This window comes from Pelodiscus sinensis, chromosome 13, assembly GCF_052426305.1.
Source record: "Pelodiscus sinensis isolate ZL-2025 chromosome 13, ASM5242630v1, whole genome shotgun sequence".
Taxonomy (NCBI): Eukaryota; Metazoa; Chordata; order Testudines; family Trionychidae; genus Pelodiscus; species Pelodiscus sinensis.
The window spans coordinates 6,452,261-6,475,796 of record NC_143064.1 but is presented as its reverse complement, the minus strand read 5'-3'; the positions used below and the strand labels follow the sequence as shown (position 1 = coordinate 6,475,796).

Here is a 23,536-nt window from a genome sequence, read left to right as displayed (position 1 = left end):
GCTGCTCTGGGGATTGGGGGCGCTCCTGGGACGGCTGGGCCATGTGGCGGAGCAGGACCGCCCTGCCACACTGAGGCCTGGAGGCTGGCTCAGGGACCCCCTAGCAGGGTGACTAGGGTTGAGCAGGGGACACCACTACCCAGGCGGTTAGGGTGGGGTGAGGGGACAAGACAGGAGAAGCCTCCCCAGCCAAAGTCAGCGCCCTGATGCTTTCAGCCAAACCTCTCCCTTGCTTGGTCCCCCTTTTCTTTCCCTCCCTGCTTCCTCCTGGCCACAGGCCCCCTTCCCCTGCCTGCTGTACCCTTTTGCCGCTCTCCAAAAATTAGTGAAAACCAGAACTATTCCGCAAAGCATGTCACCAGTTTAACAACGTATGATTTTGATCTTCCCATCCACACAATGACATGTGTTGTGTGCACACAGATGCAACGTAAAACACGTGACTGCTTAAAATTAATCAATGAATATGCAAATGTTTCAGTGCCAGTCTGCCGAAAGGTTTTGAATGAGTTTGCTGACCCGCAGTATGAAAAAGGTTGGGAACCACTGGTCTAAAAGCACAATGGCCATTCCCCACTTTGAAACATGCCTTCCCCCACGCAGCAGGGCGAACATTACATCCAAAGAGATGCCTCCAGCTGGTTTGTAATGGCGCTAAAGTCTCCTATAAATGGGTAGGTGATACTCAGATGCTCAGAGCCAAAGAAAGACTCCTAAACAGGGGAAAAAAAAAAATCTCTCCCCCCTTCCACTGATGCCTTAATACAGCAGTGGGGAAATATTGGCCTGTGCCACGGTTAGCCCCTGGCCTCTGCCACTGTATTCACCTGTGCCTGGTATGGGTGACTGCAGCTCCCATTGGCCGCAGATCACTGTTCCCAGACAATGGGAGCTGCAGGAAGCAATGTCCCCGTCCATGCCGATTTCTGCGGCTCCCATTGACTGGGAACAGCAATACAGAGCCAACAGGCGCTGCAATCATAGACTTTAAGGTCAGAAGGGACCATTATGATCATCTAGTCTGACCCCCTGCACAATGCAGGCCACAGAATCTCACCCACACACTCCTAGAATAATCCTCTCACCTATATCTCAGATATTGAAGTCCTCAAATGATGGTTTAAAGACCCCAAGATACAGAGAATCCTCTCGCAAGTGACCCGTGCCCCATGCTACAGAGGAAGGTGAAAAACCTCCAGGGCCTCTGCCAAGCTACCCTGGAGGAAAATTCCTTCTCGACCCCAAACATGGCGATCAGCTGAACCCTGAGCATATGGGCAAGACTCACCAGCCAGACACCCAGAAAAAAGTTCTCTATAGTAACTCCTATCTTCCCACCATTGGCCTATTTACCACTGATAGTGAAAGGTCAATTAATTACCAAGATCATGTTACCTCATCAAACCATCCCCTTCATAAACCCACCAAGCTTAATCTTGAAGCCATATAGGTCTTTTGCCCCCTCTACTTCCCTTGGAAGACTGTTCCAGAACTTCACTCCTCTGATGGTTAGAAACCTTTGCCTAATTTCGAGTCTAAACTTCCTACTAGCCAACTTATATCCATTTGTTCTTGTGTCCACATTGGTATTGAGCTTAAATAATTCCTCCCCCCCCCCCCGGCATTTATCCCTCTAATATATTTAAAGAGAGCAATCATATCTCCCCTCAGCCTTCTCTTGGTTAAGGTAAACAAGCCAAGTTCCTTGAGTCTCCTTTCATAAGAAAAGGTTTTCCATTCCTCGGATCATCCTAGTGGCCCTTCTTTGTACCTGTTCCAGTTTGAATTCATCCTTCTTAAACATGGGAGACCAGATCTGCACACAGTATTCCAAATGAGGTCTCACCAATGCCTTGTATAATGGCACTAACACCTCCTTATCTCTACTGGAAATACCTTGCTTAATGCATCCCAAAACCATATTAGCCTTTTTCACGGCCATGTCACATTGGCGGCTCATAGTCATCCTGCGTTCAACCAGGACTCCGAGGTCCTTCTCCTCTTCCGTTACTTCCAACTGATGTGTCCCCAGCTTATAACTAAAGTTCTTGTTATTAATCCCTAAATGCATAACCTTACACTTATCACTATTAAATTTCATCCTATTTTTACTACTCCAATTTACAAGATCATCCAGATCTTCCTGTATGATATCCCGATCCTTTTCTGAATTGGCAATATCTCCCAACTTTGTGTCATCCGCAAACTTTATTAGCACACTCCCACTTTTAGTGCCAAGGTCAGTAATAAAAAGATTAAACAACAATGGTCCCAGAAATGATCCCTGAGGAACTCCGCTAGTAACCTCTCTCCAACCTGACAGTTCACCTTTCAGTATGACTCGCAATAGTCTCCCCTTTAACCAGTTCCTTATCCATCTCTCAATTTTCATATTGATCCCCATCTTTTCCAATTTAACCAATAATTTCCCATGTGGTACTGTATCAAATGCCTTACTGAAATCGAGGTAGATTAGATCCACTGCATTTCCTTGATCTAAAAAATCTGTTACTTTCTCAAAGAAGGAGATCGGGTTGGTTTGGCACCATCTACCTTTTGTAAAACTATGTTGTAATTTGTCGCAATTGCCATTAACCTCAATGTCCCTAACTACTTCCTCCTTCAAAATGTTTTCCAATCGCCCGGACCTGTGGAGGCACAGGTAAATACAGCAGCGGCAGCCGGCCAAGGGCTAGCCCTGGTGAACTGTTGCCATCTTATTGCCCACCCCTGCCTTAATACACAAGAACAAGGCTGAGTGTCAAAAGCAGGAATGAAGATCATGTTCAGAGAACTCTTGCAGTCACTTAGTCAAATAGCAGAACATGAGGGTCAGGGAAATGGAATGAGGATGGCAAGATGTGTCTTCTGTCTCACACAAGGGTTTAACATGGAGCGTTTAACATGCAGTACGAACTCAAGCGAGCACTTACATAGCAATGCTCTCATATAGATCGCCATAAAAATAGTGACCCACAAGACTTGATCACATGCTTCTGTTGCCCTCTTCCCCCCCCCAAGTCCCTCGGCCCTTCAGGATAGCCCTGCGTCACCTGCTCACCTTATGCTAACTGCAAATGTAACCTGGACAATAAAAATGGTCTGTATGAAACTCCCAGTCAATTGAGAAATAGTAGCCCAATCCCACTGCACTTTAGCTATTATGCCAATCTCAAGGAGTGTCAGTGAAAAACTAGAGTGATAAAGGAGTCAAAGAGACAGTTTTACCTGGTTCATTCTAGGCAAATCCTTAATATTTTCTTCTTTTTTAAGAAGTTCATCTTGCCATTGCTTCAGATAGGCCTGAATATCAATCTTCTCTTTACCTGCTTGAGAGAAAAAAATATTTCAGAGCTAATAGATTTCTGACGTATTCCACCTTGGAACATGTTCTGCTAAGTCACATATGTCCTGCAACGTTTGGCTTATCTTTTTCTTTGGACACAATCATCAGATATTAAAGGAAAGAAATCTAACCACAGCCCAAGGTTTCCTATATAGAGATATGAAAGCACATGCCAAGGTTCAAGCGAGAAGCCGAGTCAGCGCTAAGATTCAAGTTCCGATTTGGCAGCTCTCCCAAGAACAAATTTATGTGGGAGATCTTGGCTATTTGCTAGCTTGGAATCCAATTGCAGAGGCAGGTTTTGATCAGAGAATTCAAACCCAACTTCTCTCCAAAGCTTTTATGCCGTTCAGGTGAGACGTACCAGTTTTGGCCCATAAGATGGACAGTATTTTTGTGAAGCGTCAAGGTGATATTAAGGATGCTAAATGGCATTTAATCAACTAATCGACTAGTCAATGGAATTTCCATTGATTAGTTGAAAAGGAACGAAAACTGTGGGGGGCAGACTGCTCTGTTAAGGAAGGAAGCTGCCTTTTAAATGTATTAAGAGCATCCAGGCTCTTAAGTTTAAAAAGCACAAACACAGCAGTGGGGACTAGGTGCCAACCAGGAATCAGCTGATTCCCAGCTCACACCCAGTTCCCCTACTACATCTCTGCCTCCCTGCAGAGATGGTGCTGGGAGGGAAGCAGTTTTTAAGCTGGCTCCCCCCAGAACCAGCTCCTGCTCCCCTCTCCTTGCTGCCTCTCTCTGGTAGTTAATGACTTATATGAAATGAGGTGGTATCCTCAGCACAGTTCCTACTCCGCTGTCTTAGTGAGACCAAGGACAGACTAGGTAGAGATGAATATAACCCCTACCTGTGACCTGCCCTGAGAAAGCCCAACAATACAAAGAGATTAGACATAAGTTCTATCATGCAGGAGCGGCCATAAGGAACAGATGCTACATTTCTTCTCCACACATGCAGTTGATTCTTCTTTCCCAAAGGCATCACATGGCTACCAAGTCTCTGGCTTTGCTGGTCAAGCTTCTTTACCTTTTTCTGGGCTTCTCTTCAAAGCATCAGCTTCTTGACTATCCACAGGGGAGGAAACTACATTTGAAAAGAAGAAAGTGTTTGGTGTTTTTTTCTCAGACTGAATTTTATAATGTGTTTTCCTTCATCAAAATTTCCTTCTTCAAAAAGGAGGATATCTAAGACCAAGTCTACACTGGCACTTTGCAGCACTATAACTTTCTGGCTCAGTGGTGTGAAAAAACACTCCCCCAAGCACAGCAAGTTACACGCTTGTTTGTGTATTGAGCTCAGCTGTGACAGAGCAGAAGCTATACGGAGGCACCTACAGGCCTCCTTAAGAGCAAGAATTGTTAACCATACCGCAGAGCTAGCTAGAGACTGCAAAGAATTGTCAGGGGCACAGTCTCAAATCCTCCCCATTACCTCTGTCCCCAGGTGTTCAAGACTGGTGGAACATTTATTGCAGGTTTTGTATTGCTGACATAGGTTTAAACCTCCCCCACACAGCTTACGAAGAAGAAAAAGTAAGTCAAGGCCAAGGGAAAGAAATGAGTTTTCCCAAAGGAAATATTCTATAAGATCCTCAGCAATTTGGACTCATTTCTTTTTTCACAGGACTTCAGAAACTGAGGAGGATGTTCCTGGCACCTCAAGAAGATTATGAATTTAAATTTTTAACTCCCTGGAGCAAGGAGTTTTCCTTTGTTTTTGAGTAGTTATAAGCATACAGTCAGCAGTTCAACACAAAGAAAACCTGACATCCATTAGGCTTCTGCTGTACTGAAACCACTGGTTAGCACTCTGACCAGTATTTTCTCATTGCTCCTTGTGTTTTCCCATCTGTCTTTATCCTCCTGCTCTTTCCTGTCTTAAGTCTATAAGCTCCTTGGGTATTTTTGTTCTGAATTTGTACAGCACCCGCCTCCATGGCCCATGACTAGGGCTCCTGCACACTATCATAATACAATACAAGTAAACACATACATGAAATAATAATTAGGTACTGCTTATTGTGATATTCCACAGAATCTAGCCACTAACCTGAGGCAATACACAGAGATTCAAAAAAAAAAAATACAACTCTGAGAAGACAGTAGGTGGATATTTGTAGAGAACTTCTGCACTGCTTTGTGGGATGCATTTAATCTTCAAGGCTGGGGCTTTTGTAAGAATTCATGTCATCTGCGGGTACATTTTACAGCATTCTCCAGGGCAGGACTTGTGTCTTCATAGGCATTCATACAGGACCCAATCTTGATTAGGCTGAGCTCTACTCCAGCACAGCTAATAGACGGTCACCAAATCTAAACCAAGCATGCTGGTGCTTACCATTGAGTTGACTGAAATGAATCAGCTCTTCTTTTGAAAGTTCATCACCTTTGGAAGGGCTTAGAGATTCCACTTCAGTAAAAGCTGTAGGAAAAGTTAGGGTAATCAATACAATGAATGGGACTTGGGCCATCAACACACTGGAAAGGGCAACATAGTAACAGCCAAGAAACTTTCTTATGGTTTCTTGGTGCTACATGAGCTGAAAGAGATGGAGGAGGTGGGAGAAGACAAATAAGGACCTAACAGTAAAGAGAATAGAAAGAAAAAAAATTGAGCACACTTTGAGTGCTTGGAGTGGAAATTCCTCCATACAAACCCCATTTCTGGAGTAAGCTGTATTCAGAATTAATGGCACCAAAATGCTCAGCAAGCCATTAGCGAAGGGTTCTGAAAGAATATGGAAATATTGTTTATTAATAATACGCCACAATGATTTAGGGCCTGATACTGCAACACGAGTCATGCAGAAGGCTCCATACAGGTGCGGGGATCCACCCATGTAGGGGTCTGCAAACTCCATTTGCAGGTTCAAGGCTTAGTACTTTTTGGCTGATGATTTCGAAGGGCTTTAGAAACAAGTGAGGAAAGCTCACAATGCTCCTGGGAGATTAAGGGAATTCTCCAGCACATGGCAGAGCTGGCAAAAGTAACCTGATTACTTGACTTCCAGACAAGGGGCGGGGCGGGAAGCTCCCCAAACACCCTACCTTTCCTCAGAACATTTTCCACATTCAGATCCAAATTTAGCAAAGCACGTAAGTATGTTCTTAACTAGAACACATGCTTTAGTCCCACCGAAGTTAAGGCAATTAAGCATGTGCTTAAGGACTTTGCTGAACAGGGGCCTTAGGGTTTGGGTCTTTCATGAAGTTAATGGAGGCTCCCACCGATTTCCATAGGCTTTGGATCAGGCTTTTAGTAAACAAATCTCTCTAAAGAAGTGCATTGTTAGATAATGGGGACCTCCCTTCCTCGACTTCCCCTGGGCTTTATCATTTGGAGGGCAAAGGAGGCATCTGCCCTGAAACCTGGTGATTTAAAAGGGTTTGGGACTCCCAGCCTCAGCCACCACTACAATGGCAGCAGTGGTGGCTGGAGTTCCAGGCCCTTTAAAATCACTGCTGGAGCCCCATGCAGTACGCTCTGGGAAGCTGGCTGGGGGAGGCTCATCCCCCCGCTCCCAGGAGCATGGAGTCACGCACCCTCCCCCCCCACCTTGCGTAGAGGCCCAGCAATTCTGTCGGCTGCCTTGGTCTTATCACATCTCTGAATCAAACCAGATACTGCATGTTTCCATGTCATCTCTCTCCAGCCTTTCATGGCAAAATGCTGACAAATCAAGAGATGAGATGCAAATTTACAAACAAAATCAATGGCTGAACATAGACATCGGGCTTCTGAAGAGCAACTAGAGTAATAACAGAAACTCAGTGACCAGCACTGTTTTGTAGCACAAACAGCACAGGGGTATGTTTGTCCCAGAGAATAAAGCAGAAGTGCTCCAGGAGCCTACTAGGTGGTCCCTGGTCCTGTGGAACACACTACACTGGGTGAAGCAGGTGCAGACACCACAGCGGTGGGTCAACACTGTGCATGTTGTACTAGTGAAACAACAAAGAACACGCAGGCCTTGGAAATTAAAGAATGAAAGAGGAAGAGTGATGGAAACAGCAGTAGCCAAGAGAAGAGCTCTCAAACAATACTGCTAAAAACTTACCTGGAGGGATGTGCAGCTTAAAAAGCAGCTTCAGCTTGTCAGTGAAACTTCCATTACACATGACATCTGTAAGGAGAAAGGCAAGACATTCCTTTCAACTAGCTCAGATCTTGGGGGAAAACCCTAGTAACATGAACAGGAACAGCAGAGCATGGCTGAAGTTGGACATGTGCAAGGAAGCTGAGGGAAGGTGCAGTTGAATTTGGGTTTGTCTATACTGTGAAATGAGTTGTTGTTTTACAACAGAGTCAGACATTTTATTGAACACGTTTTAAACCACCTCTTAGTACCTAGATAAAGAGAGACACATTTATTGAGTTAGTAAATCCTTCGCAGGAATGGCCAAAATTGGAGGTATGGCAGCCAGAAACATAGGCAGAGTTGAATGCACACAATTTATTTGCCAGATAAGGATACCTAGCACACTGTGCTGATTTTTTTTCCTGTGTTTTTGTTAAACATTTACTTCCTATGCAAACAGCATTCTAGATTAGATATAAAAAAGTGTTAATGCAACATTAAGGTTTAATTTTATTCACAGCTAAATTCATAAAAAAGTAAATGAAAAATTATGCTCCCAGCAGACATGCTAGCTCAGCTATGTTGCATGTGTTGTCTGCGTGATGATACATAGTGGAAGAAGTATTTTTCATCAGCTAGACAGGTTGTGCAATAAGGCCTAGTTAACACTCTGTTCAGAACTTGAACTTCTGCACTGCCCAGCTTTCGGGAATTACATCTTAAAGTTGCATTAATACATACTAAGCACGGAAAATTTCAAGCCAATGTTTCAGAAAAATTACTAGTAAGTGAAGTCAGAGGTTAACAATAGAAACTGCTTTGACCCTTTATATATAGGGGGCACATCCAGAGCATTTTAAACAAATTTTAAGCTAATCGTTTTAAACCACTTTCAACCAGACTAAGCAACACCATATCTGAGGTTATAAATATACCCTGTAAGCCAGGTGCCTCAATAGAGTCCATATTTGGGCCTGATTCTGCAGGATAATGAGTACTATCAATCCAATAGTTAAAGGGAACTGAGGGAATCCAGCACCTCCCTGGAACAAGCCTCATGTCAATATAGTATCTGTATTCAATAGTCTCCTACCAAGGGCACAGGCAAATTCTTTGAAGTTTATAAGGCAATCGGAGTTTTCGTCCAGCAACCTGAACGTCCACAGTGCAAGAGAGTCCCTGTTTGCACAATGCGCCCATGGACTCAGGAGATGATAGAGGACCCTGAACTGCTGGCAGTTGATCCGATACTGGTCCAGATATGGCAGACTGGGGTCATGGTGTCTCAGGACTGGGCTATTTGCATTCCAGTAACATGACAGAAAATGCTCCTTCTATAAAGAAAAAGCAAAGAATTAGTCCAAGAGAAAAGAAAATTCTACTTGAGGGAAAAAATATTGAACGTGTTTCTGGTGTTATTTGAAGATGACATTGTAAGAGTGTATGCATTAAATGTTCCTTTTCATTGGGTTAGAACTGTGACATTTCCTTATCAGAACTGACCCTAAATACAGACTTTCTGCAAATGACATTAAAGAAAAACAGCACATTACCTTGAATAATTCATACAGCTCTTCCAGGTCACTAGGATTGAATTTTACATCCTGAGACATAACACGCAGCTAAAGAAATTAAAATAAAAAATTTAAATAGTGACTTTCCCCATTTGCTCTACAGTCTTATTCCAATGCTCTCTAAGATTTTAGCTCACATTTAAGAGGTTGTTTGAATTTTGCCTACAGATTTTTTTGCTGCTTACAATTATGGAATGAGTGGAGAATCTCTAAAACAAGTCAAGGATCACATACTTACCCAAAGAGGAGAGAATAAATCAAATCCCATTGCATGTGGGTGTTCATCCTACACTACCGACACCAGAAGACAACTCATATACCAGCCTGTGCATACTAATGCAATATATGGCTTCATTCACAAAGGACAAATGGCTCTTTCAGTCCATGCAAACAAAGGTTCATTTTTCGTAAGAGAATTAGGAATTCAAGTGTACAACTCCTTACTGCCAAGGGCAGCTTCAAGACTAGCATCCACATTCACAATATGTTACCCATATAAAACAGGGCTGAGGAATCTCCAGTGCACCAGCTGGATGGCTGCAGGCATGGCCACTCACAGCTACCCTCGGCTGCCATTCCCACAGCTCCTATTGACTGGGAATGGTGAAGTGGTGGCCCAGGGGCTAAACAGTGAACTGCATCCAGCCTACAGACTAGAGGTTCCCCATCCCTGATCCAAAAGGAAATACAACAGTGATGGTTTCAGTGCCCATACTAGATTACTGCAGCATTTACAGAAACCCTTTACTGCAGAAAGAGATGTTACAGGTTGAACCTTTCTAGTTCAACCTGACTGGTGCCATACAAGGTTGGACCTCCCTGGTCTGGCACACTTGGGACCTGATTGGTCCTGCATATGGGATTTTCCGGACCAGGGGAGGTCATTTCTGGGCCCCCTACCCTACTCCCCAACACCAGGCCTCCTGGCTTCCCCCCACAACCCAGCTGAGCCACGCACAGGCTCCCAGCCCTCCGACCCAGCCCAGTCAAGCCACACGTTGGGCTTTCTGGCTCCCCCCTATCCCCCAGCCCAACTGGGCCGCATATCACTGTCTTTCCCCTCCCCCCCCCCCGCATCGCACTAGGCTCCTGGCCCCTCCACCCCTCGCAGTGCACCAGGGGGGAGTGCACAGATCCTGGAACATCTGTGGTCTGGGTGTTGCCAGATCAAAGAGTTCCAATTTATTGAGGTACAACCCCAGTTATCTCCTTTGTGATTTTCCATTGATGGTTTATTGGTTACTAGTACTAGACTTCATTTCTTCCTTGCAAAATAGAATATACAATTAAATTATTACTTAATTAATTGGTTATTACTTTAGTGTTTCATTGTCACATGTATCACAGGCCTTATGTCTTGAAGGAAAGTGCACTACATTTAACAGCAGCTCACAGCAATGCAGGGCAGCCCACACTGCACTATTCTCTGTGGCTCCCTGCACTGATCAGAGTCCTTGGAAGCATGTGGTGTTACCAACAGGAGCAGCAGCTCACATTTTCATTTGCAGATTCAAAACACCTTGGACCAATCCCCCATTTACTAGAGCAGTGTTTCCCAATTTTATTTGGCCATGGACCCTTTTCAGAATGTCAAGGAACCCCTAAGTTTGTCAAGCAAACAAAAAGGGGGGGGGAGAAGAGGAGGGAAACCTACCAATGCATGAAAATCACATTCCTTCCCCAAGACGCCACCCCTTCCTTGAGGCCCCATCCTCTCCGTTCCCCTCCTCTCCATCACTTACTGTCCCCAGTCCTTATACCTCTCACTAGCTTGAGACAGGAGGTGCGGGCTCTGGAATGGGAATGAGGGATCTGGGTGTGGGCAGAGGTGAGAAGTGCAAGCTCTGGGAAGGAATTTGGATGCAGGAGAAGGGGATGCTGGCTTAGGGAGGAGGCTCCAGGCTGGGAAGTGTTGGGCTCAGGTGGAAGGTTGGGGTGCTGAACAAGCCACAGGCTTGTGGACGCTTCCACGATGCCATCCTGGGGGGTGGGGAGGGCGCGGGGAGCCCCAGGGCAGAGTGCGCTGCCTGCACAGTCGGAGCTGTGCAGCCCCGGGTCTCCTGAACTCCCCCCATTCTCCTCCACGGCCTTTCTGCATGGTGAAAAACAGCCCCAGCTGTTCAGGCAGCACGCGCCGGCTCCTTTGGGGAGGGGAAGTGCTTTCCTCCCCGCTGTGGGTCACGTGGGATCACCTCTGTCTGGCACCTCCCTAGTGTGCCGGCCGGGAGCAACTGTTCCCTCTGCCCCTGCCTCCCTACGCCTCTGCGTCGCCAGGGAGGAAAGGGAAACACGTGTGCTGCTTCTTTAAGCTGGCTAGCTGACTCTCTCTCTTTCAGAGGGGGCGGGGGAGTGCCGGCTCCTCATGGAACTCCTACTTTTGCTTCGCGCAACCCCAGGGTTCCACGGAGCACCAATTGGGAAACACTGTACTAGAGACACCCATCAGAGAAGGATTTCAGCCTTCAAGGAATTATTCACTCGTCCTGGGATTTTGTAGGTCAGCTTCATTCAATCCCTTGCATTTTCCAAAAGGGAGGAAGTCTAGCAGAGGAAAGGCAACAAATGCTACTTCACATGGCCCATAGAGTCTGCCCTTTCAGGACACTTACCACATTCTGCTTTGTTGTAGTTTCTAGAGTCTGGATCACATACAGCCTGTTCCTGCAGCGCATTCTCTCCACGTCCTCATATCGAATATCACCATATTTCTAGGGGGAAAAAACAACTCTGAGAAATTGAATTTCAGCTACTTCCAGCCACGGAGCAGCTCACATACGTGGGTATTTTTGCTTTTCCTGCCACTAAAAAAGCAGCAGCAACACTGGCACGTCTGCACTCTGGAAACTCACCGATGAGTAAAGGTGTATTTACAGCCAGGCACCCATGGCTGACCCATGCCTGTTGACTTGGGCTTCTGAGGCTCGGGCTCTGGGATTGTTTCAGTGCTGTGTTGACTTCCGGGCTGGAGCTGGGGTTCTACCACCCTGCAAGCTGAGAGGGTCCCAGTGCTTGGTTTCCAGCCTCAGCCTAAAAATCTACACGTTAGTGACATATCCCTGTAGCCTGAGTGCTATGAGCCCACCTTGGTGGCACTGGTCAGCTGTGGGGTTTTCTTTGCTGTGTGGACATAAAGGCCAGCAGGCAGAACTGTCCTTCGGTGTGCACACCCGCACGGGGGACTAAGGGTGTGTTAGGTGCCCCCTTTCCTACAGAGGGTGGGTCCTTGTGTGGGATGAGGAGGAGGAGGAAGTCCTCTTTGAAGGGCTATTGCACCCCTTCCATATAAGTGAGGAGAGAGAGTGCTCCACATGCTGGCCAGCAGGGCTGAACTGACAAGGAAGCCGGGGTGTGTGTACACTGCACTGTAGCTCCAAATAAGAGACGCCATTTGAGCCATGCAAATTGCGTATCTTATTCCGATCTTATTTCAAAATAGCTTATTTTGTCATTTGGCGCTGTCTACACAGCACCAAATGTCGAAATAACCTGCTATCCTGAAATGTCCCTTTCTCCTCATGGAAAGAAGCTTACAGGGTTGTCGGAATAGCGAGCCCGAAATAACAGGCCTGCTGTTAGGGTGCAGGATAGTTATTTTGGGATACTCCAGTATCCCGAAATAGCATTAGTGTAGACGTAGCCTGGCAGATAACTTCCTTCCTAGTGCAAAGAGGGAATCAGGGAGGGAATTTCAACTCAGTCACAACTAGCTCCCTGGTCTATTCCTCTGGCAGGGCTGCTATCCAATGCCCTTCATGAGAGGTAGACTACAAATTTATCATTGAGTCTTAAATAGATGCAACAAATTAAGAACTACAGACCCATCCACATACAAACTAAAAATTGCTCCTTTATGATTTAGCCTGAAAAGGAATCCACTTGAGAGTCAGCATCATAAAAGTACATAAGCAAAACATAGCGCTCTCAGAGCATTCTTCAGCTTCAGATATGACCTCGTTCATCTTCAAAACACCCCGGAGAGGCAACCGCCATGGAAGGCATATTCTCTAGCCTCTTACTCATCGTTAGTAATTCGAGTTGACTGCAGGATGACTTCTGCAGCAACTTTCAACATTTTGAAATTTGTTTTTGTTCCACATTGGAACAAAGCCACAACCTTCTGTGGAAACAAAACTGTGTTGAAATAGGGCTCTCTCATGAGGAGCAACTCTCACTCTCATATTCACACTCTACAGCCTAGCAGTTAGGAGGTTGACCTGGGATGTGGGAGACTCAGGCTCAAGGCCTTATTCCCCTGGGTTGGTAGGGACGTGGAATACAAAACTCAGCTCTGAATCAGGTACTCGGAACCTGGGTCTCCCACATCTCTAGCTAGTCGCCTAACCATTAGACAGAAGTGAGTCTCTCTGGACATTTGTGTTATTGAAATACTTTTGCAAAGCAGCATATTTTGTCAAAAAGCACTGCACCTGCTCTACCAGTGAACCTTCGCCTACAGAGTATTCCCACTGACTTCTATGGTGCTGCACTCCATGAGCGAAATGGGCAGTCAAGCCCATGACAACTTACACCTCTAATGCTATCCTTCCAGTGACCCTCAAAAATGCTTTACAAACATAATATTACCTCTGCTTACCTGAGAAACTAGATTGATAGTGCCATTTCTCAGGGAGGGAAAACTGAAGCACAGATACATTGTGTGATTAGTCCAATGCCACGGGAAATCAGTTCAAGCATCAGAATTAGAAGTAGAATCCTAGCTCCTAGCCCTGTGCTCAGACCATAAACCCATGCCTCTCTTCCTAACAGGAAGTGAAAGGCTCTGAATGTTATCCCTGCCTTCTTCACAAATTATACCAGGAGTAGCTAGCTCCATGTCCAAGCTAATACATTTATCCAGAAGCTGTTCTTTAGCATAAAACACTGCACCTTCTTCTCCAAGGCCCCAGTTAAAAATTATATGCTCTATTCCAGGGGTGAGAAACCTTCTTTGGGTTGGGGGCCGCTGACCCAGAGAAAAATCAGTCAAGGGCCGCACACAAGTGAGAAGTAAAGCGAGAAGCCCCTGACTGAGAAGACGACAGACTCTCCTCACATTCCCCATGCACACCAGAGCCTAGAGGGCTAGTAGATTATCTATGCGACAGCCCCACGGGTGGGTGGCAGGGGGCTGCACAGCCAAGTGTGGGCTGCCCAATGCTGAGCTTTGGCGGCTGAAATCAGGCAAGCCAGAGGCCAGATCCAGCCCCTAGGCCTGAGGTTCCCCACCCGGCTGTAGGACTTTCACTAGCACAATAGCTAGAACTGGAGTCAGAAAGGGCATCTCATATCTATGGAAAGAACAGACGAGAGAATATGGATTACACTTTTCTCTCATTTCTCCTTTCACACTTCAAAGCAGAGTTTACAGTCTAATTCGTCATCATCCAAGGGAAGGAAATGCCTCATACAAAAACTATGATAGAAAGAAGAGAAAACAGAAGCTACGTTAATTTCCTTCCCAATATAGATTGCCACAGACCAGCAAAAGTTGAAAAACCCCAATGTCAGACAGGGAGGAGAAGAGGAAGTGGTAAAAACCTAAACAGGAGATCACAGTCAATTCTGGTTTGGATATTTCCTCCCCACCAATGTCTCAAAATGTCTATTTTGCTGCTGTCCCAAAATACAGAGCAAAGGTAATTCCTTAAATTGGCAGCTGAGATGAGAATATCAATTTTCACCACCTCTCACAACCTGCAGAGGTCAGAGTCTTGAATTTCTGATTGAAGTTTCTGCTTCTACCAATTTGCAATTTGATATGACTATTGGGGTGACTTGTGGGACTGTTAGCCCAACTGACTACTATGCTTGCCATGTGGCTAAAGGACTCCACACCCAAGACTGCAAACCTAGTACATTTCAGGTACAATTTAAAAAAAAAAAGAAGTACTATGGGCTAGGAAGTATTAAATGAGATTGGACAAATGTCAGGGGACAGTTCAGCACTGAGAGGGGATGAGCTAATGATCTGAGCTGTCTGATGTTTCACCGGCTTCTATGATTCGGTAACTCTTTCAGCAGATTCAAAAATTGTGATTTTTGTGAAGGGCAAACAAGAAAACACAAATAAAGGACACAAAACATCACATTGAAAAGAATACAAACCTCGTTTGACTCTCGGATCAGGTCAGTTATGTCTACTTTTGGGTGGAAACTCTTTTTATCGTTTAGGTTTGAAGCCTGCTGCACAGCTGGAGGCAATGGACTGTCCTTGTTAGTGACGCTGTCGAAAAATCTGCCCAAAAGGGACACAGAGATAACATTAGTGAGATCCAACGGTCAAAGTAAAGTGAAACGGACAACAACTGAGTCGAATAACCTGGGGAAGAGAAAAATGGATGGAGAGGGATCACTTGAAAGGGAATATCTATCTGGAGGCAAGCAAAGACTGGGCTATTTATGTGGACTAAGATTATAGTGACTTGGGACCCTAGTCAGTCTTATTTCACCTATAGACCTGTATTATAGTGGGTCCTGATCGGCACACGTTCATCATTTATGTGATCTTCAACAAACATTCAAGGACAAGGGCAACCATAACCTACAGAGAGAGGAACTACTCCACAGAGCAATCATTTCCTATTCGCTGCTGAGATGCAAATTATCATGAAGCTCTTTGAAATGTATTGGATTTCCCGCAAGCCAGATAAACTGTGCAAAAGAGACAAAGCATAGCTAGGCAAAATTTTAGAAGATGCAGTTCAAAACAAGTTTACAATTTTTGTTATTTATCTTTAAATGATAGCTATGCCAACATAACAGCAGAGAGGTGAACTGTGCATGGATATTGAGGGAGGAGTGATTTCACACTGACCGTACGAGTTAAAAGCCAAACTCTAACCCATTTTTTATACCTATGCTTCAGTAAACATCAGCTGTAAGACTGTGCTTCAATTACTAGTTTAATTTAGGTGTTAAGAATTTAAATGAGCATAGCTGAGTTCTGAGCTGACTGATAGTCTATATGGATTGTTATAACAATAATTACATTCCCCCTGCTAAAATATTAAAATACAATGGTTTCCAACCCCATTTAAAAAGAAACAATATGTTAATGCTCCAGGTGAAACCATTTAAAGCCAAGACATTCATAACTGTAAGCATCCCTAGCATTGCTGCACAGGAAATAGGTCTCATTGTTCATATGGTACAGCGTGTGCAACATTTTACTATTCTGAGGTATACAGACAGAGAAGAAGGTCAGCAAGGGTATGCAAATTTAGGAATACGTTCCTGCCTACAGTATGTCAGTTAAGAATACATTTTCACATACATATTTAGTGACATGACTACAATACAGAGGAGCGATTCCCAAAGTGTGGTCCACGGCCCAGTACCAGTCCTTAGAAAAATTATCGCACACGATCCTATTAATTTGTGTGATGGGGTAGTAGCACCCCGCACTGCTAAGTGCGGCAGTACGGCCCTCTTGGGAGAGAGCCCACCGCCGCGGCGTCTTGCTGGGCATGCTCCCGGGCGGTGGGGCTAGATCCGGCAGGCGCTAGGACTCAGGGAGAAGTCTGGGCACCATGCGCACCAACGCACAACACCCGGCTCTGGCTGATAAAGTGGTCAGGATTGGGGCCGGGGGGGGGGGGAGCCAAAACAACCCACCAGACAGGGAGGGCCAGTGACACAATTTATTTGCATATTCATCATTTGCTCAATGAATATGCAAATAAATGTTACCAGTCCTCCAAAAGCTTGTGAATGGGTTTACTGGTCCCCAGTATCAAAAAGATTAGGAACCACTGATATAGAGCAGTGTGAAAAGGGCAAGTACCTTGCTTTGATTTTTTTTCCACTTAAAGTTCATTTGAAATATTAACTCTTAACTACAGAGGAGGCAGTAAGCATTGCTACAAGAACCCTATTAGAGGATCACATTGTTATTAATCTGATCTCTGAACTATCAGACATTTTAGTATTCTCTGGGTTGCTTGGTTGTTGAGGAAAGCCAGGTCTGGAAAGTGCAGGTTTTGTATTAATTTTAAACATACCAAAGTGCCTATCGTTTTAGAAGAAGATGAACTAAGCCTGAGATTTTCAAAGGAGCCCAAGGGAGCTGAACACTTAACTCCTTAGGCTCCTTTGAAACGCCTAGCCTAGTGCTTTCTCAGCCATTTCTCAGAGGCAAACCTACATGTGACTATATATCTTTCCAAATTTCATTGAGGAGTGATGAATACACCAATACCTGTTTAGAACAGTCACTGCCTCTGCATCATCCTTACAGGTTAGTAGCTTCTCTATGTTGTAGTCCAGTACTGCCAGACCCAGCTGCAAGATCGCCTTTATCCCATCGTAGAAGAAACAGTCTACCACGCTGACTGCACTTTCAATGGGCAGCACACTGATGAAGAGAGTAAGAAACCAGGAGAGAGAGACTGAGGAGAAGAATGTCATGTCTGTCGTGTGGTCTGTCAGCTGAGGCAGGTGATCTCTGATGAGTTCCTCAAAAACTGCCTGATCCACCAAGGCACCTGCAGAAGGACAATGAAACAGCCACCCAAATATTAATCTAGAAAATAAAGCAGCAGATATTTCCAGGAATCAGATTCATATACAGCCATATATTAATTATAACACAGGTCAAGCTGCTGACATGAGGCTCTGGGTGTGCTGCTGTACCAAACACCTACATGACCTGCGTACATTAGGAGCCATTGAGACAAAGTGTGGGTAGTCAACATGACTGCATTGCACATACAGGTTGGACTTCCACGATCTGGCAACCTTAGACCTCAGCAGTCCCGAACACAGGAGTTTGCTGGAACAGGAGAGGTCAGGCCTCCGGGGATCCCCTCCTGGCCATACAGCTCCAGCCAACGCCGCTGCCCCCAGTGGAGCTCTGACCCTGTGGGCTGCCTACTCCCATGTGGGGCTCTGCTCCAGCTGCCAATCCCTAGCTCACAGCCACTGACCTTGTGGGCTGCTACTGGCCAGACTCCCTGAAGGCTGCCAGCCTGCCATACCAACTGTGCCCAGCCGCTAGCAACCTCTCCAGCTGGGGCTCTCTGGTCTGACAACCATGTTGGACCACAGATGTTGCCAGACCAGAGAGTTCCGGACGAGAGAGGTTCAACCGGTAGCATGTTATTGCTTTTGATAGTCTATAGCCAGCTTCATCGATCCTCCTTTGTAGTCAATCTTCCTTGTTTGTAACAGGGGAGAAAGAACATGGGGGAAAAACTCCACTCCAAAAAAAAATTGACCAGCAGAATTAGGGACAAGTATAGGACCTAGTACAATTTTTTTTTAAACTGATTAGATTTTCAAGTTAACAGTGTGCCTTTAGGATGCAAATCCAGGATAACTGTAATATGGTGCAAATTATAGTATTTCCCAAATAATCTCTACAGCAATAGCCCGGGAATAAAAAGCTACATTAATTCCATTAATTCCTGCACAAACAGAAATATTCCCGTTTACTTTCAACTCTTCCTACCTAAACTACAATTGAACCTAACTCGGAAGTTTTCTTCCCCCATCCAAACTTCTGTTTTAAGATGTGATTATGTTTTTTTTTTTTAAACTGATAGAAGACAGAAACATATTACCGATGATTCGACGATTGAAATAATCAGGTAACATCCTTTCACACACAGCAACTAATAACCAGAAAGCTTCTTCTTCTTTGGCATAAAGCAGCAGCACGGATGTCAAAATATTCATTGCCTACAACATTCCAGCAAGGCAAAAAGTGTTGGCAAGGAAAGACAGTGGGAGAATGCAGTTTGTTACATGTTATAATTTTAGATAGACACACACATACACAGTATTTTAAAGCATAGATTACATGGCATTGTTTTACAGTTCAGCTGGGGTAAACTGCAACTATATCCTGTACCAAACTTATGCTGCAACACAGTTAAAAGGCCTAGTATAACATTTAAACTACATAATATAGAATTATAATGTTAACTTAGCATAAATCCAATGTTTATAGGAGATAAAATAACGTCACAGGCACAGGGCAGAGCTTCATGTCAAACCATATATAAAAGTCAATGTTCTATTATGTTTTGAAATTGATATCATGATTAAGTCACTGAAGCAAGAAACCCCAGGAATTCATGTGATGGGTTTATGAGGTGTGGCATCACTATACGGATACCATATATTAGTGTTACTGATGTTTATAAGACACATACACATGATCTCAAGAACGTTTTACCTGACAGTATCCAATCTTGGGATTCCTGTACGCATAGGCTGTAAGAACTCTCCTGAGGGCAGAGATACCAGTGTCACTCTGAAAGGCAGGATGCTCAGGTAGGGAGCGCCGCAAATCTCGTTCAATTTCATCAGTAGCCAAAGTGCATGTTCCTAGGGACTTTTCCACCAGTTCGGTGTAATAACCAGGATTTGTAGCCATGTCATTAACAGCACCTGACAATATGTTTTATTGCACAGCATTAGAAGACACACAGTGGAATATCCATCTAATTTCTTTGCCACATGTACAACAACTTTTAGTTTAGCTTGAAGTTATATGGCTTATGATGGAGTCTTGGGGGCCCATTCCCCAGGCCATTAGTCCACTTTTGAAATCAAAAGTGGCATGACCGGAGTAGCAAAGAAGAAAACGGGGCTCAAGGTAGTGGAGGCCGAAGGCGGTTTTCAATTGTAGGTCAGATTTTGACCCTGAACTCTCTCCATTTCCACAAAAAAAGCCCCCATGCCGCCTGTAATTTTGCAGATGTTTTCTGGTGGAGTCCACTGCCACGCTGGTAGTGGTGTGGCCAAGCCACTTACGAAATACACATTTTCAGAAAGTGCTTCACATATAGATCATTTAAAGTTTTTTGTGCCATCACATACCACAGGTGCTCAGACTCCAAACTTATGAGTGAAGAGTAAATGTACAGATAGTTACCGCAAGAACAATTAGCAACTACAAATCTTTTGTATTCGTTACTTCTCAGCATGAGCTAAAATATGGTAGATTGTTTTAAAAGTAATGCACTGAACCTCTAGAAGAGCTGGAAAATCGCTGCTGGTATTGGGGTGAATAGTCTTGAGGTCAAAGCATTGGATGGAAGGTCAGACAGATCTGTTCTCAGTTCCTGATTCTGCCACAGACTTCTTATGCAACCCTGAGTAAGTCACACAGAAGTCAATGAGAGCGGTGGAAGCTCAGGACTTCTGAAAAAAATCAGTGACTTAACTGCTCTGTGCTTCAGTTCCCCATTTGTACAATACAAATTATACAAGTTCCCTATCTTGTGAGTGTGTTGCTAGGATAAGTTAATTAATGTTTGGGAGGCACTCGGATACAGATATTGCACCACAGGGATGAAGGCCATAAAAGAACCTTGGTAACTTTCACAAGAGATGGTATGCATCTTCAGAAACACTGCAAGTGAAGCACATGATATTTGTAAGTTCTGTACTTTAGTTCTAGGGGCCTAGTGTAGAAAACAGTTGAAAGATGGAGCAAATTCTCTGCTACAGAAATTCTGTTGGTTTGTAAAGCTGCCATTTCTGACAAAAGAATTAAACCCAGTTTTGCAAATACATTTTTCTGGCTATCTGAGGACTTGGCCTTAATTGGTACATCTACACTGTATCTGGGAGTGTGTGTCCCACCCTGGATAACAGAGTTATGCTCGCAAGACTCAAACTAGTGCACTAAAAATAGCAATGTGGACATTCTGGTTTGGAGCAGAAACTCTAGCTCTCAAACCCCACCCTATAGACATCAAAATTAAAGCTCCAGACCAAGCCAGAACATCCACATTGCTATTTTTAGTACACATCTCGAGTCCTACTAGCGAGAACCTATCTAGCCAGGCTCTGCTGGAATACACAAAGATGTTTTCAACCTGTCTCCTTGAACGTTAAGGGGATACAGAATGTACCTTATCACCAAGGAAACAAACATTTTTACCTGTACAGTTTTAAAAGCAGTTGGATTCAGCAGCTATGATTTCCAACTGTAAAGACTGCAGATTGATTTTATCACCCTGAATAAAAACAAGATCCTTAACTTCTGGCAGGGAACAACAATTCCTGAAGCAGCATACTTGATTATTGACTAGAATATTTTTTGCAATACAACTCCATAAAACTAATCAAGCTATCCAATACCTGAGAAGAGAAGCCAGAGTTCTCCTCGTAAGGTCTCTGGGATCCCTCTTAAAACTAGATCTCGAGTCTTCTTTGTTCGAAACATGCTAACACCACGTCCACATTCTACAAAGAGGATATTCCAGGACTGCTCTTTCATTTTTTCTTTCAACTATCAAAACAAAACAGCCTATTAAGCATAATGAAAAAGTCTGCTCACACATTACAAAATATAAGGTTAAATGTTGCTCTCAGTATTACCAGCATGAATCGAGAGTGACAATTCTGATACAAGTGGTGTTTTCTGGATTTACATTGGTGTAAGCAGAAACAGAATCTGACCTACTGAATTCACATATTAACTTAGCATGAATCATTTATGTAGACTTTTGAACCCCATTAAAATCTTTCATCTATACTGTCTGTGATTGCAAACATAAAAAAAAATAATACGCAGACAGCCCAGCCTACTTTTGCATCTCTGACACTGTATCGAAGTCCACATAATTCTGAACAGTACAGGACATGATACAGTTCCCAAAAGGATTACCAGTGCAAGGGAGCAACACACCTAACCAGTGTGTGTGACTGTGCAGACAGGTGCTGGGAAAGGCTGCCAACAAAGTTCTCACAAATGCTCCAAAAACACAGTCAACACAACATCTATGCCACCACTGACATTCTTCTCCTGGACTTTAGAATGGACTAAACTGTGATGATCGTTTTGTGATTCACAAGGGACTACACAGGAGAGCAACAAGCCCCGTGAGACTGTCTACTTGGTTTCCAGAGGCACAAGTCTAGTTTGTTAACCTACCGTGTACTCCCTTAGCCTCTTTTAAAATTCATTTTTGCCCATTAAAGCAGCTGTTTAAACAGCTCCCTCTATTTTGTAAAAATGTCCACACTCTCCTATAGTCTAGTCATTTTCCATCTTGACGGAAGAAGCTAAATCAAAGTGATCAATATAAAACAGCTAAGAACAAGCAGAATCTAAAGGCTATGGTTATGAAGTAATTAAGCACTGGCTGCTTTTGAATGTTTCAGGCAGATTTCAGTAAAAAGCACCATCTGTACTTCATGTACCAGGAATGTCTTTGTTGACTTCAGCAGTATACTAATGGACATGAACAGAAGAAATGCATAGCCGAAGAACAGAATCTAACATTAAATAGCAGGTCCTTTTAGAAATAAATACAACTGTTTAATATTTTTGTAAATAAAAATGTTCACAAGAGCCTATACCTCCCCCAAGCTGGGCAGACAGAGCTTAATACAATGAGTGACCTACTTACCTCATCAGGATACGTCCAGCAACATTTTCTCACACTAATCAGAATATAATAGCATAGGAAGGTAGCATGTCTCTTAAAGGCCATCCCCAGTACAAACACTGTGATTATGTGACTATGGGCCCACATCTTCCCATCTGACACTGCTATACCAACAACCAGCCTGAAGCTTGATCCTTCACCATTCAAATCGAAGTTTTTCCACTGATTCAGATGGAAGATCAAGGTAGTTGCACTGCTAGTGCTTAAGGACAACTTGTATGCCCACTCAGGCTCTTGTGGAAGCCAGCAAATGCAAATTTTAAGGCTGATGTTAGCTACAATCCCAGCAACATTTTCTTATACCCGCTTGGCTCTGATGCCATCAACTGAGCAAGACAAACTAGAGAAATTTAGTTCAGCTCAATTCACTTTGGACCATCCCACTAAAGTTATGCATTAATGACACTGGTGCTGATGCTGACTTTAAACTTATATTGAACGCTGCACAGCACCTTGTAATATTGAAAATGTACGGCTCAAAGACTTATCTAATTATGGTATTGCTCCTACTGAAATCAGTGTCAGGCTCCCATTTACTAAATGAGTGTGTCTTGGCCTTCCATGCTAATTCAAGGGTTGCTATACTACAAGAAGTAGCTTTTCTGCAAGAGACTGCTGCTAGCATATAGTACTCTGTAAAGATGGTCAAAGATGTTTGATTTTAACAAAGAAGAACAAGTATTTTCAGCAGAAATAAAATATAATCACACTCACAATGGAGAAGAAGCCACTTAAGCCAGTGGTCCAGGGAGGGAGCAGGAGGGAGGACAGCGGGGCCAAGATCCGGCCTGCCAAGCATTGGATACAGTCCAAGGATGGCCCAATTCAGCCCACAGACCTCCCCACCGGGACCCTTGGGCAAAAGAGCAGCCAGTCACTTAAAGTGGCATGGGGTTGTTCTGAAATGACTGGCTGCTCCCTATGGTCCTCTGCTGGGGTGGAGGGAGAGGGTTGTGAGTGTTACCCCCACATCCCAACAAAATCCAGCAACAGGGAGCAGCCAGCCATTTTGAGCAGTCTAGGGCTGTGGCAGCCAGAGAACCTGCCTTGGGGTCTTGCAGGGCTGCTGCCAGGGAGCCACCCAGGTAAGCACCTCCTTACTACAGCTAGCCTCTG

The 23,536-nt window shown here is 44.3% G+C and overlaps 1 protein-coding gene across 2 annotated transcripts in view; it reads right to left on the bottom strand.

Moving 5' to 3' along the window:
- TBC1D8B (TBC1 domain family member 8B) overlaps nucleotides 1-23,536 on the bottom strand; it is a 78,907-nt gene that overhangs the window by 6,882 nt on the left and 48,489 nt on the right. Inside the window, exons 9-20 of one of the 2 annotated variants that reach the window (XM_075941109.2) lie at nucleotides 21,108-21,258; nucleotides 19,192-19,406; nucleotides 18,575-18,692; nucleotides 17,212-17,497; nucleotides 15,120-15,249; nucleotides 11,624-11,722; nucleotides 8,994-9,062; nucleotides 8,534-8,774; nucleotides 7,420-7,485; nucleotides 5,700-5,783; nucleotides 4,389-4,445; nucleotides 3,229-3,329 (exon numbers count right to left, since the gene is read on the bottom strand). In XM_075941109.2, coding sequence (XP_075797224.2) covers nucleotides 3,229-3,329; nucleotides 4,389-4,445; nucleotides 5,700-5,783; nucleotides 7,420-7,485; nucleotides 8,534-8,774; nucleotides 8,994-9,062; nucleotides 11,624-11,722; nucleotides 15,120-15,249; nucleotides 17,212-17,497; nucleotides 18,575-18,692; nucleotides 19,192-19,406; nucleotides 21,108-21,258 — 1,617 coding nt within the window. The remainder of the gene's footprint in view (nucleotides 1-3,228; nucleotides 3,330-4,388; nucleotides 4,446-5,699; nucleotides 5,784-7,419; nucleotides 7,486-8,533; nucleotides 8,775-8,993; nucleotides 9,063-11,623; nucleotides 11,723-15,119; nucleotides 15,250-17,211; nucleotides 17,498-18,574; nucleotides 18,693-19,191; nucleotides 19,407-21,107; nucleotides 21,259-23,536) is intronic. The other variant, XM_075941110.2, reaches the window with a different exon arrangement.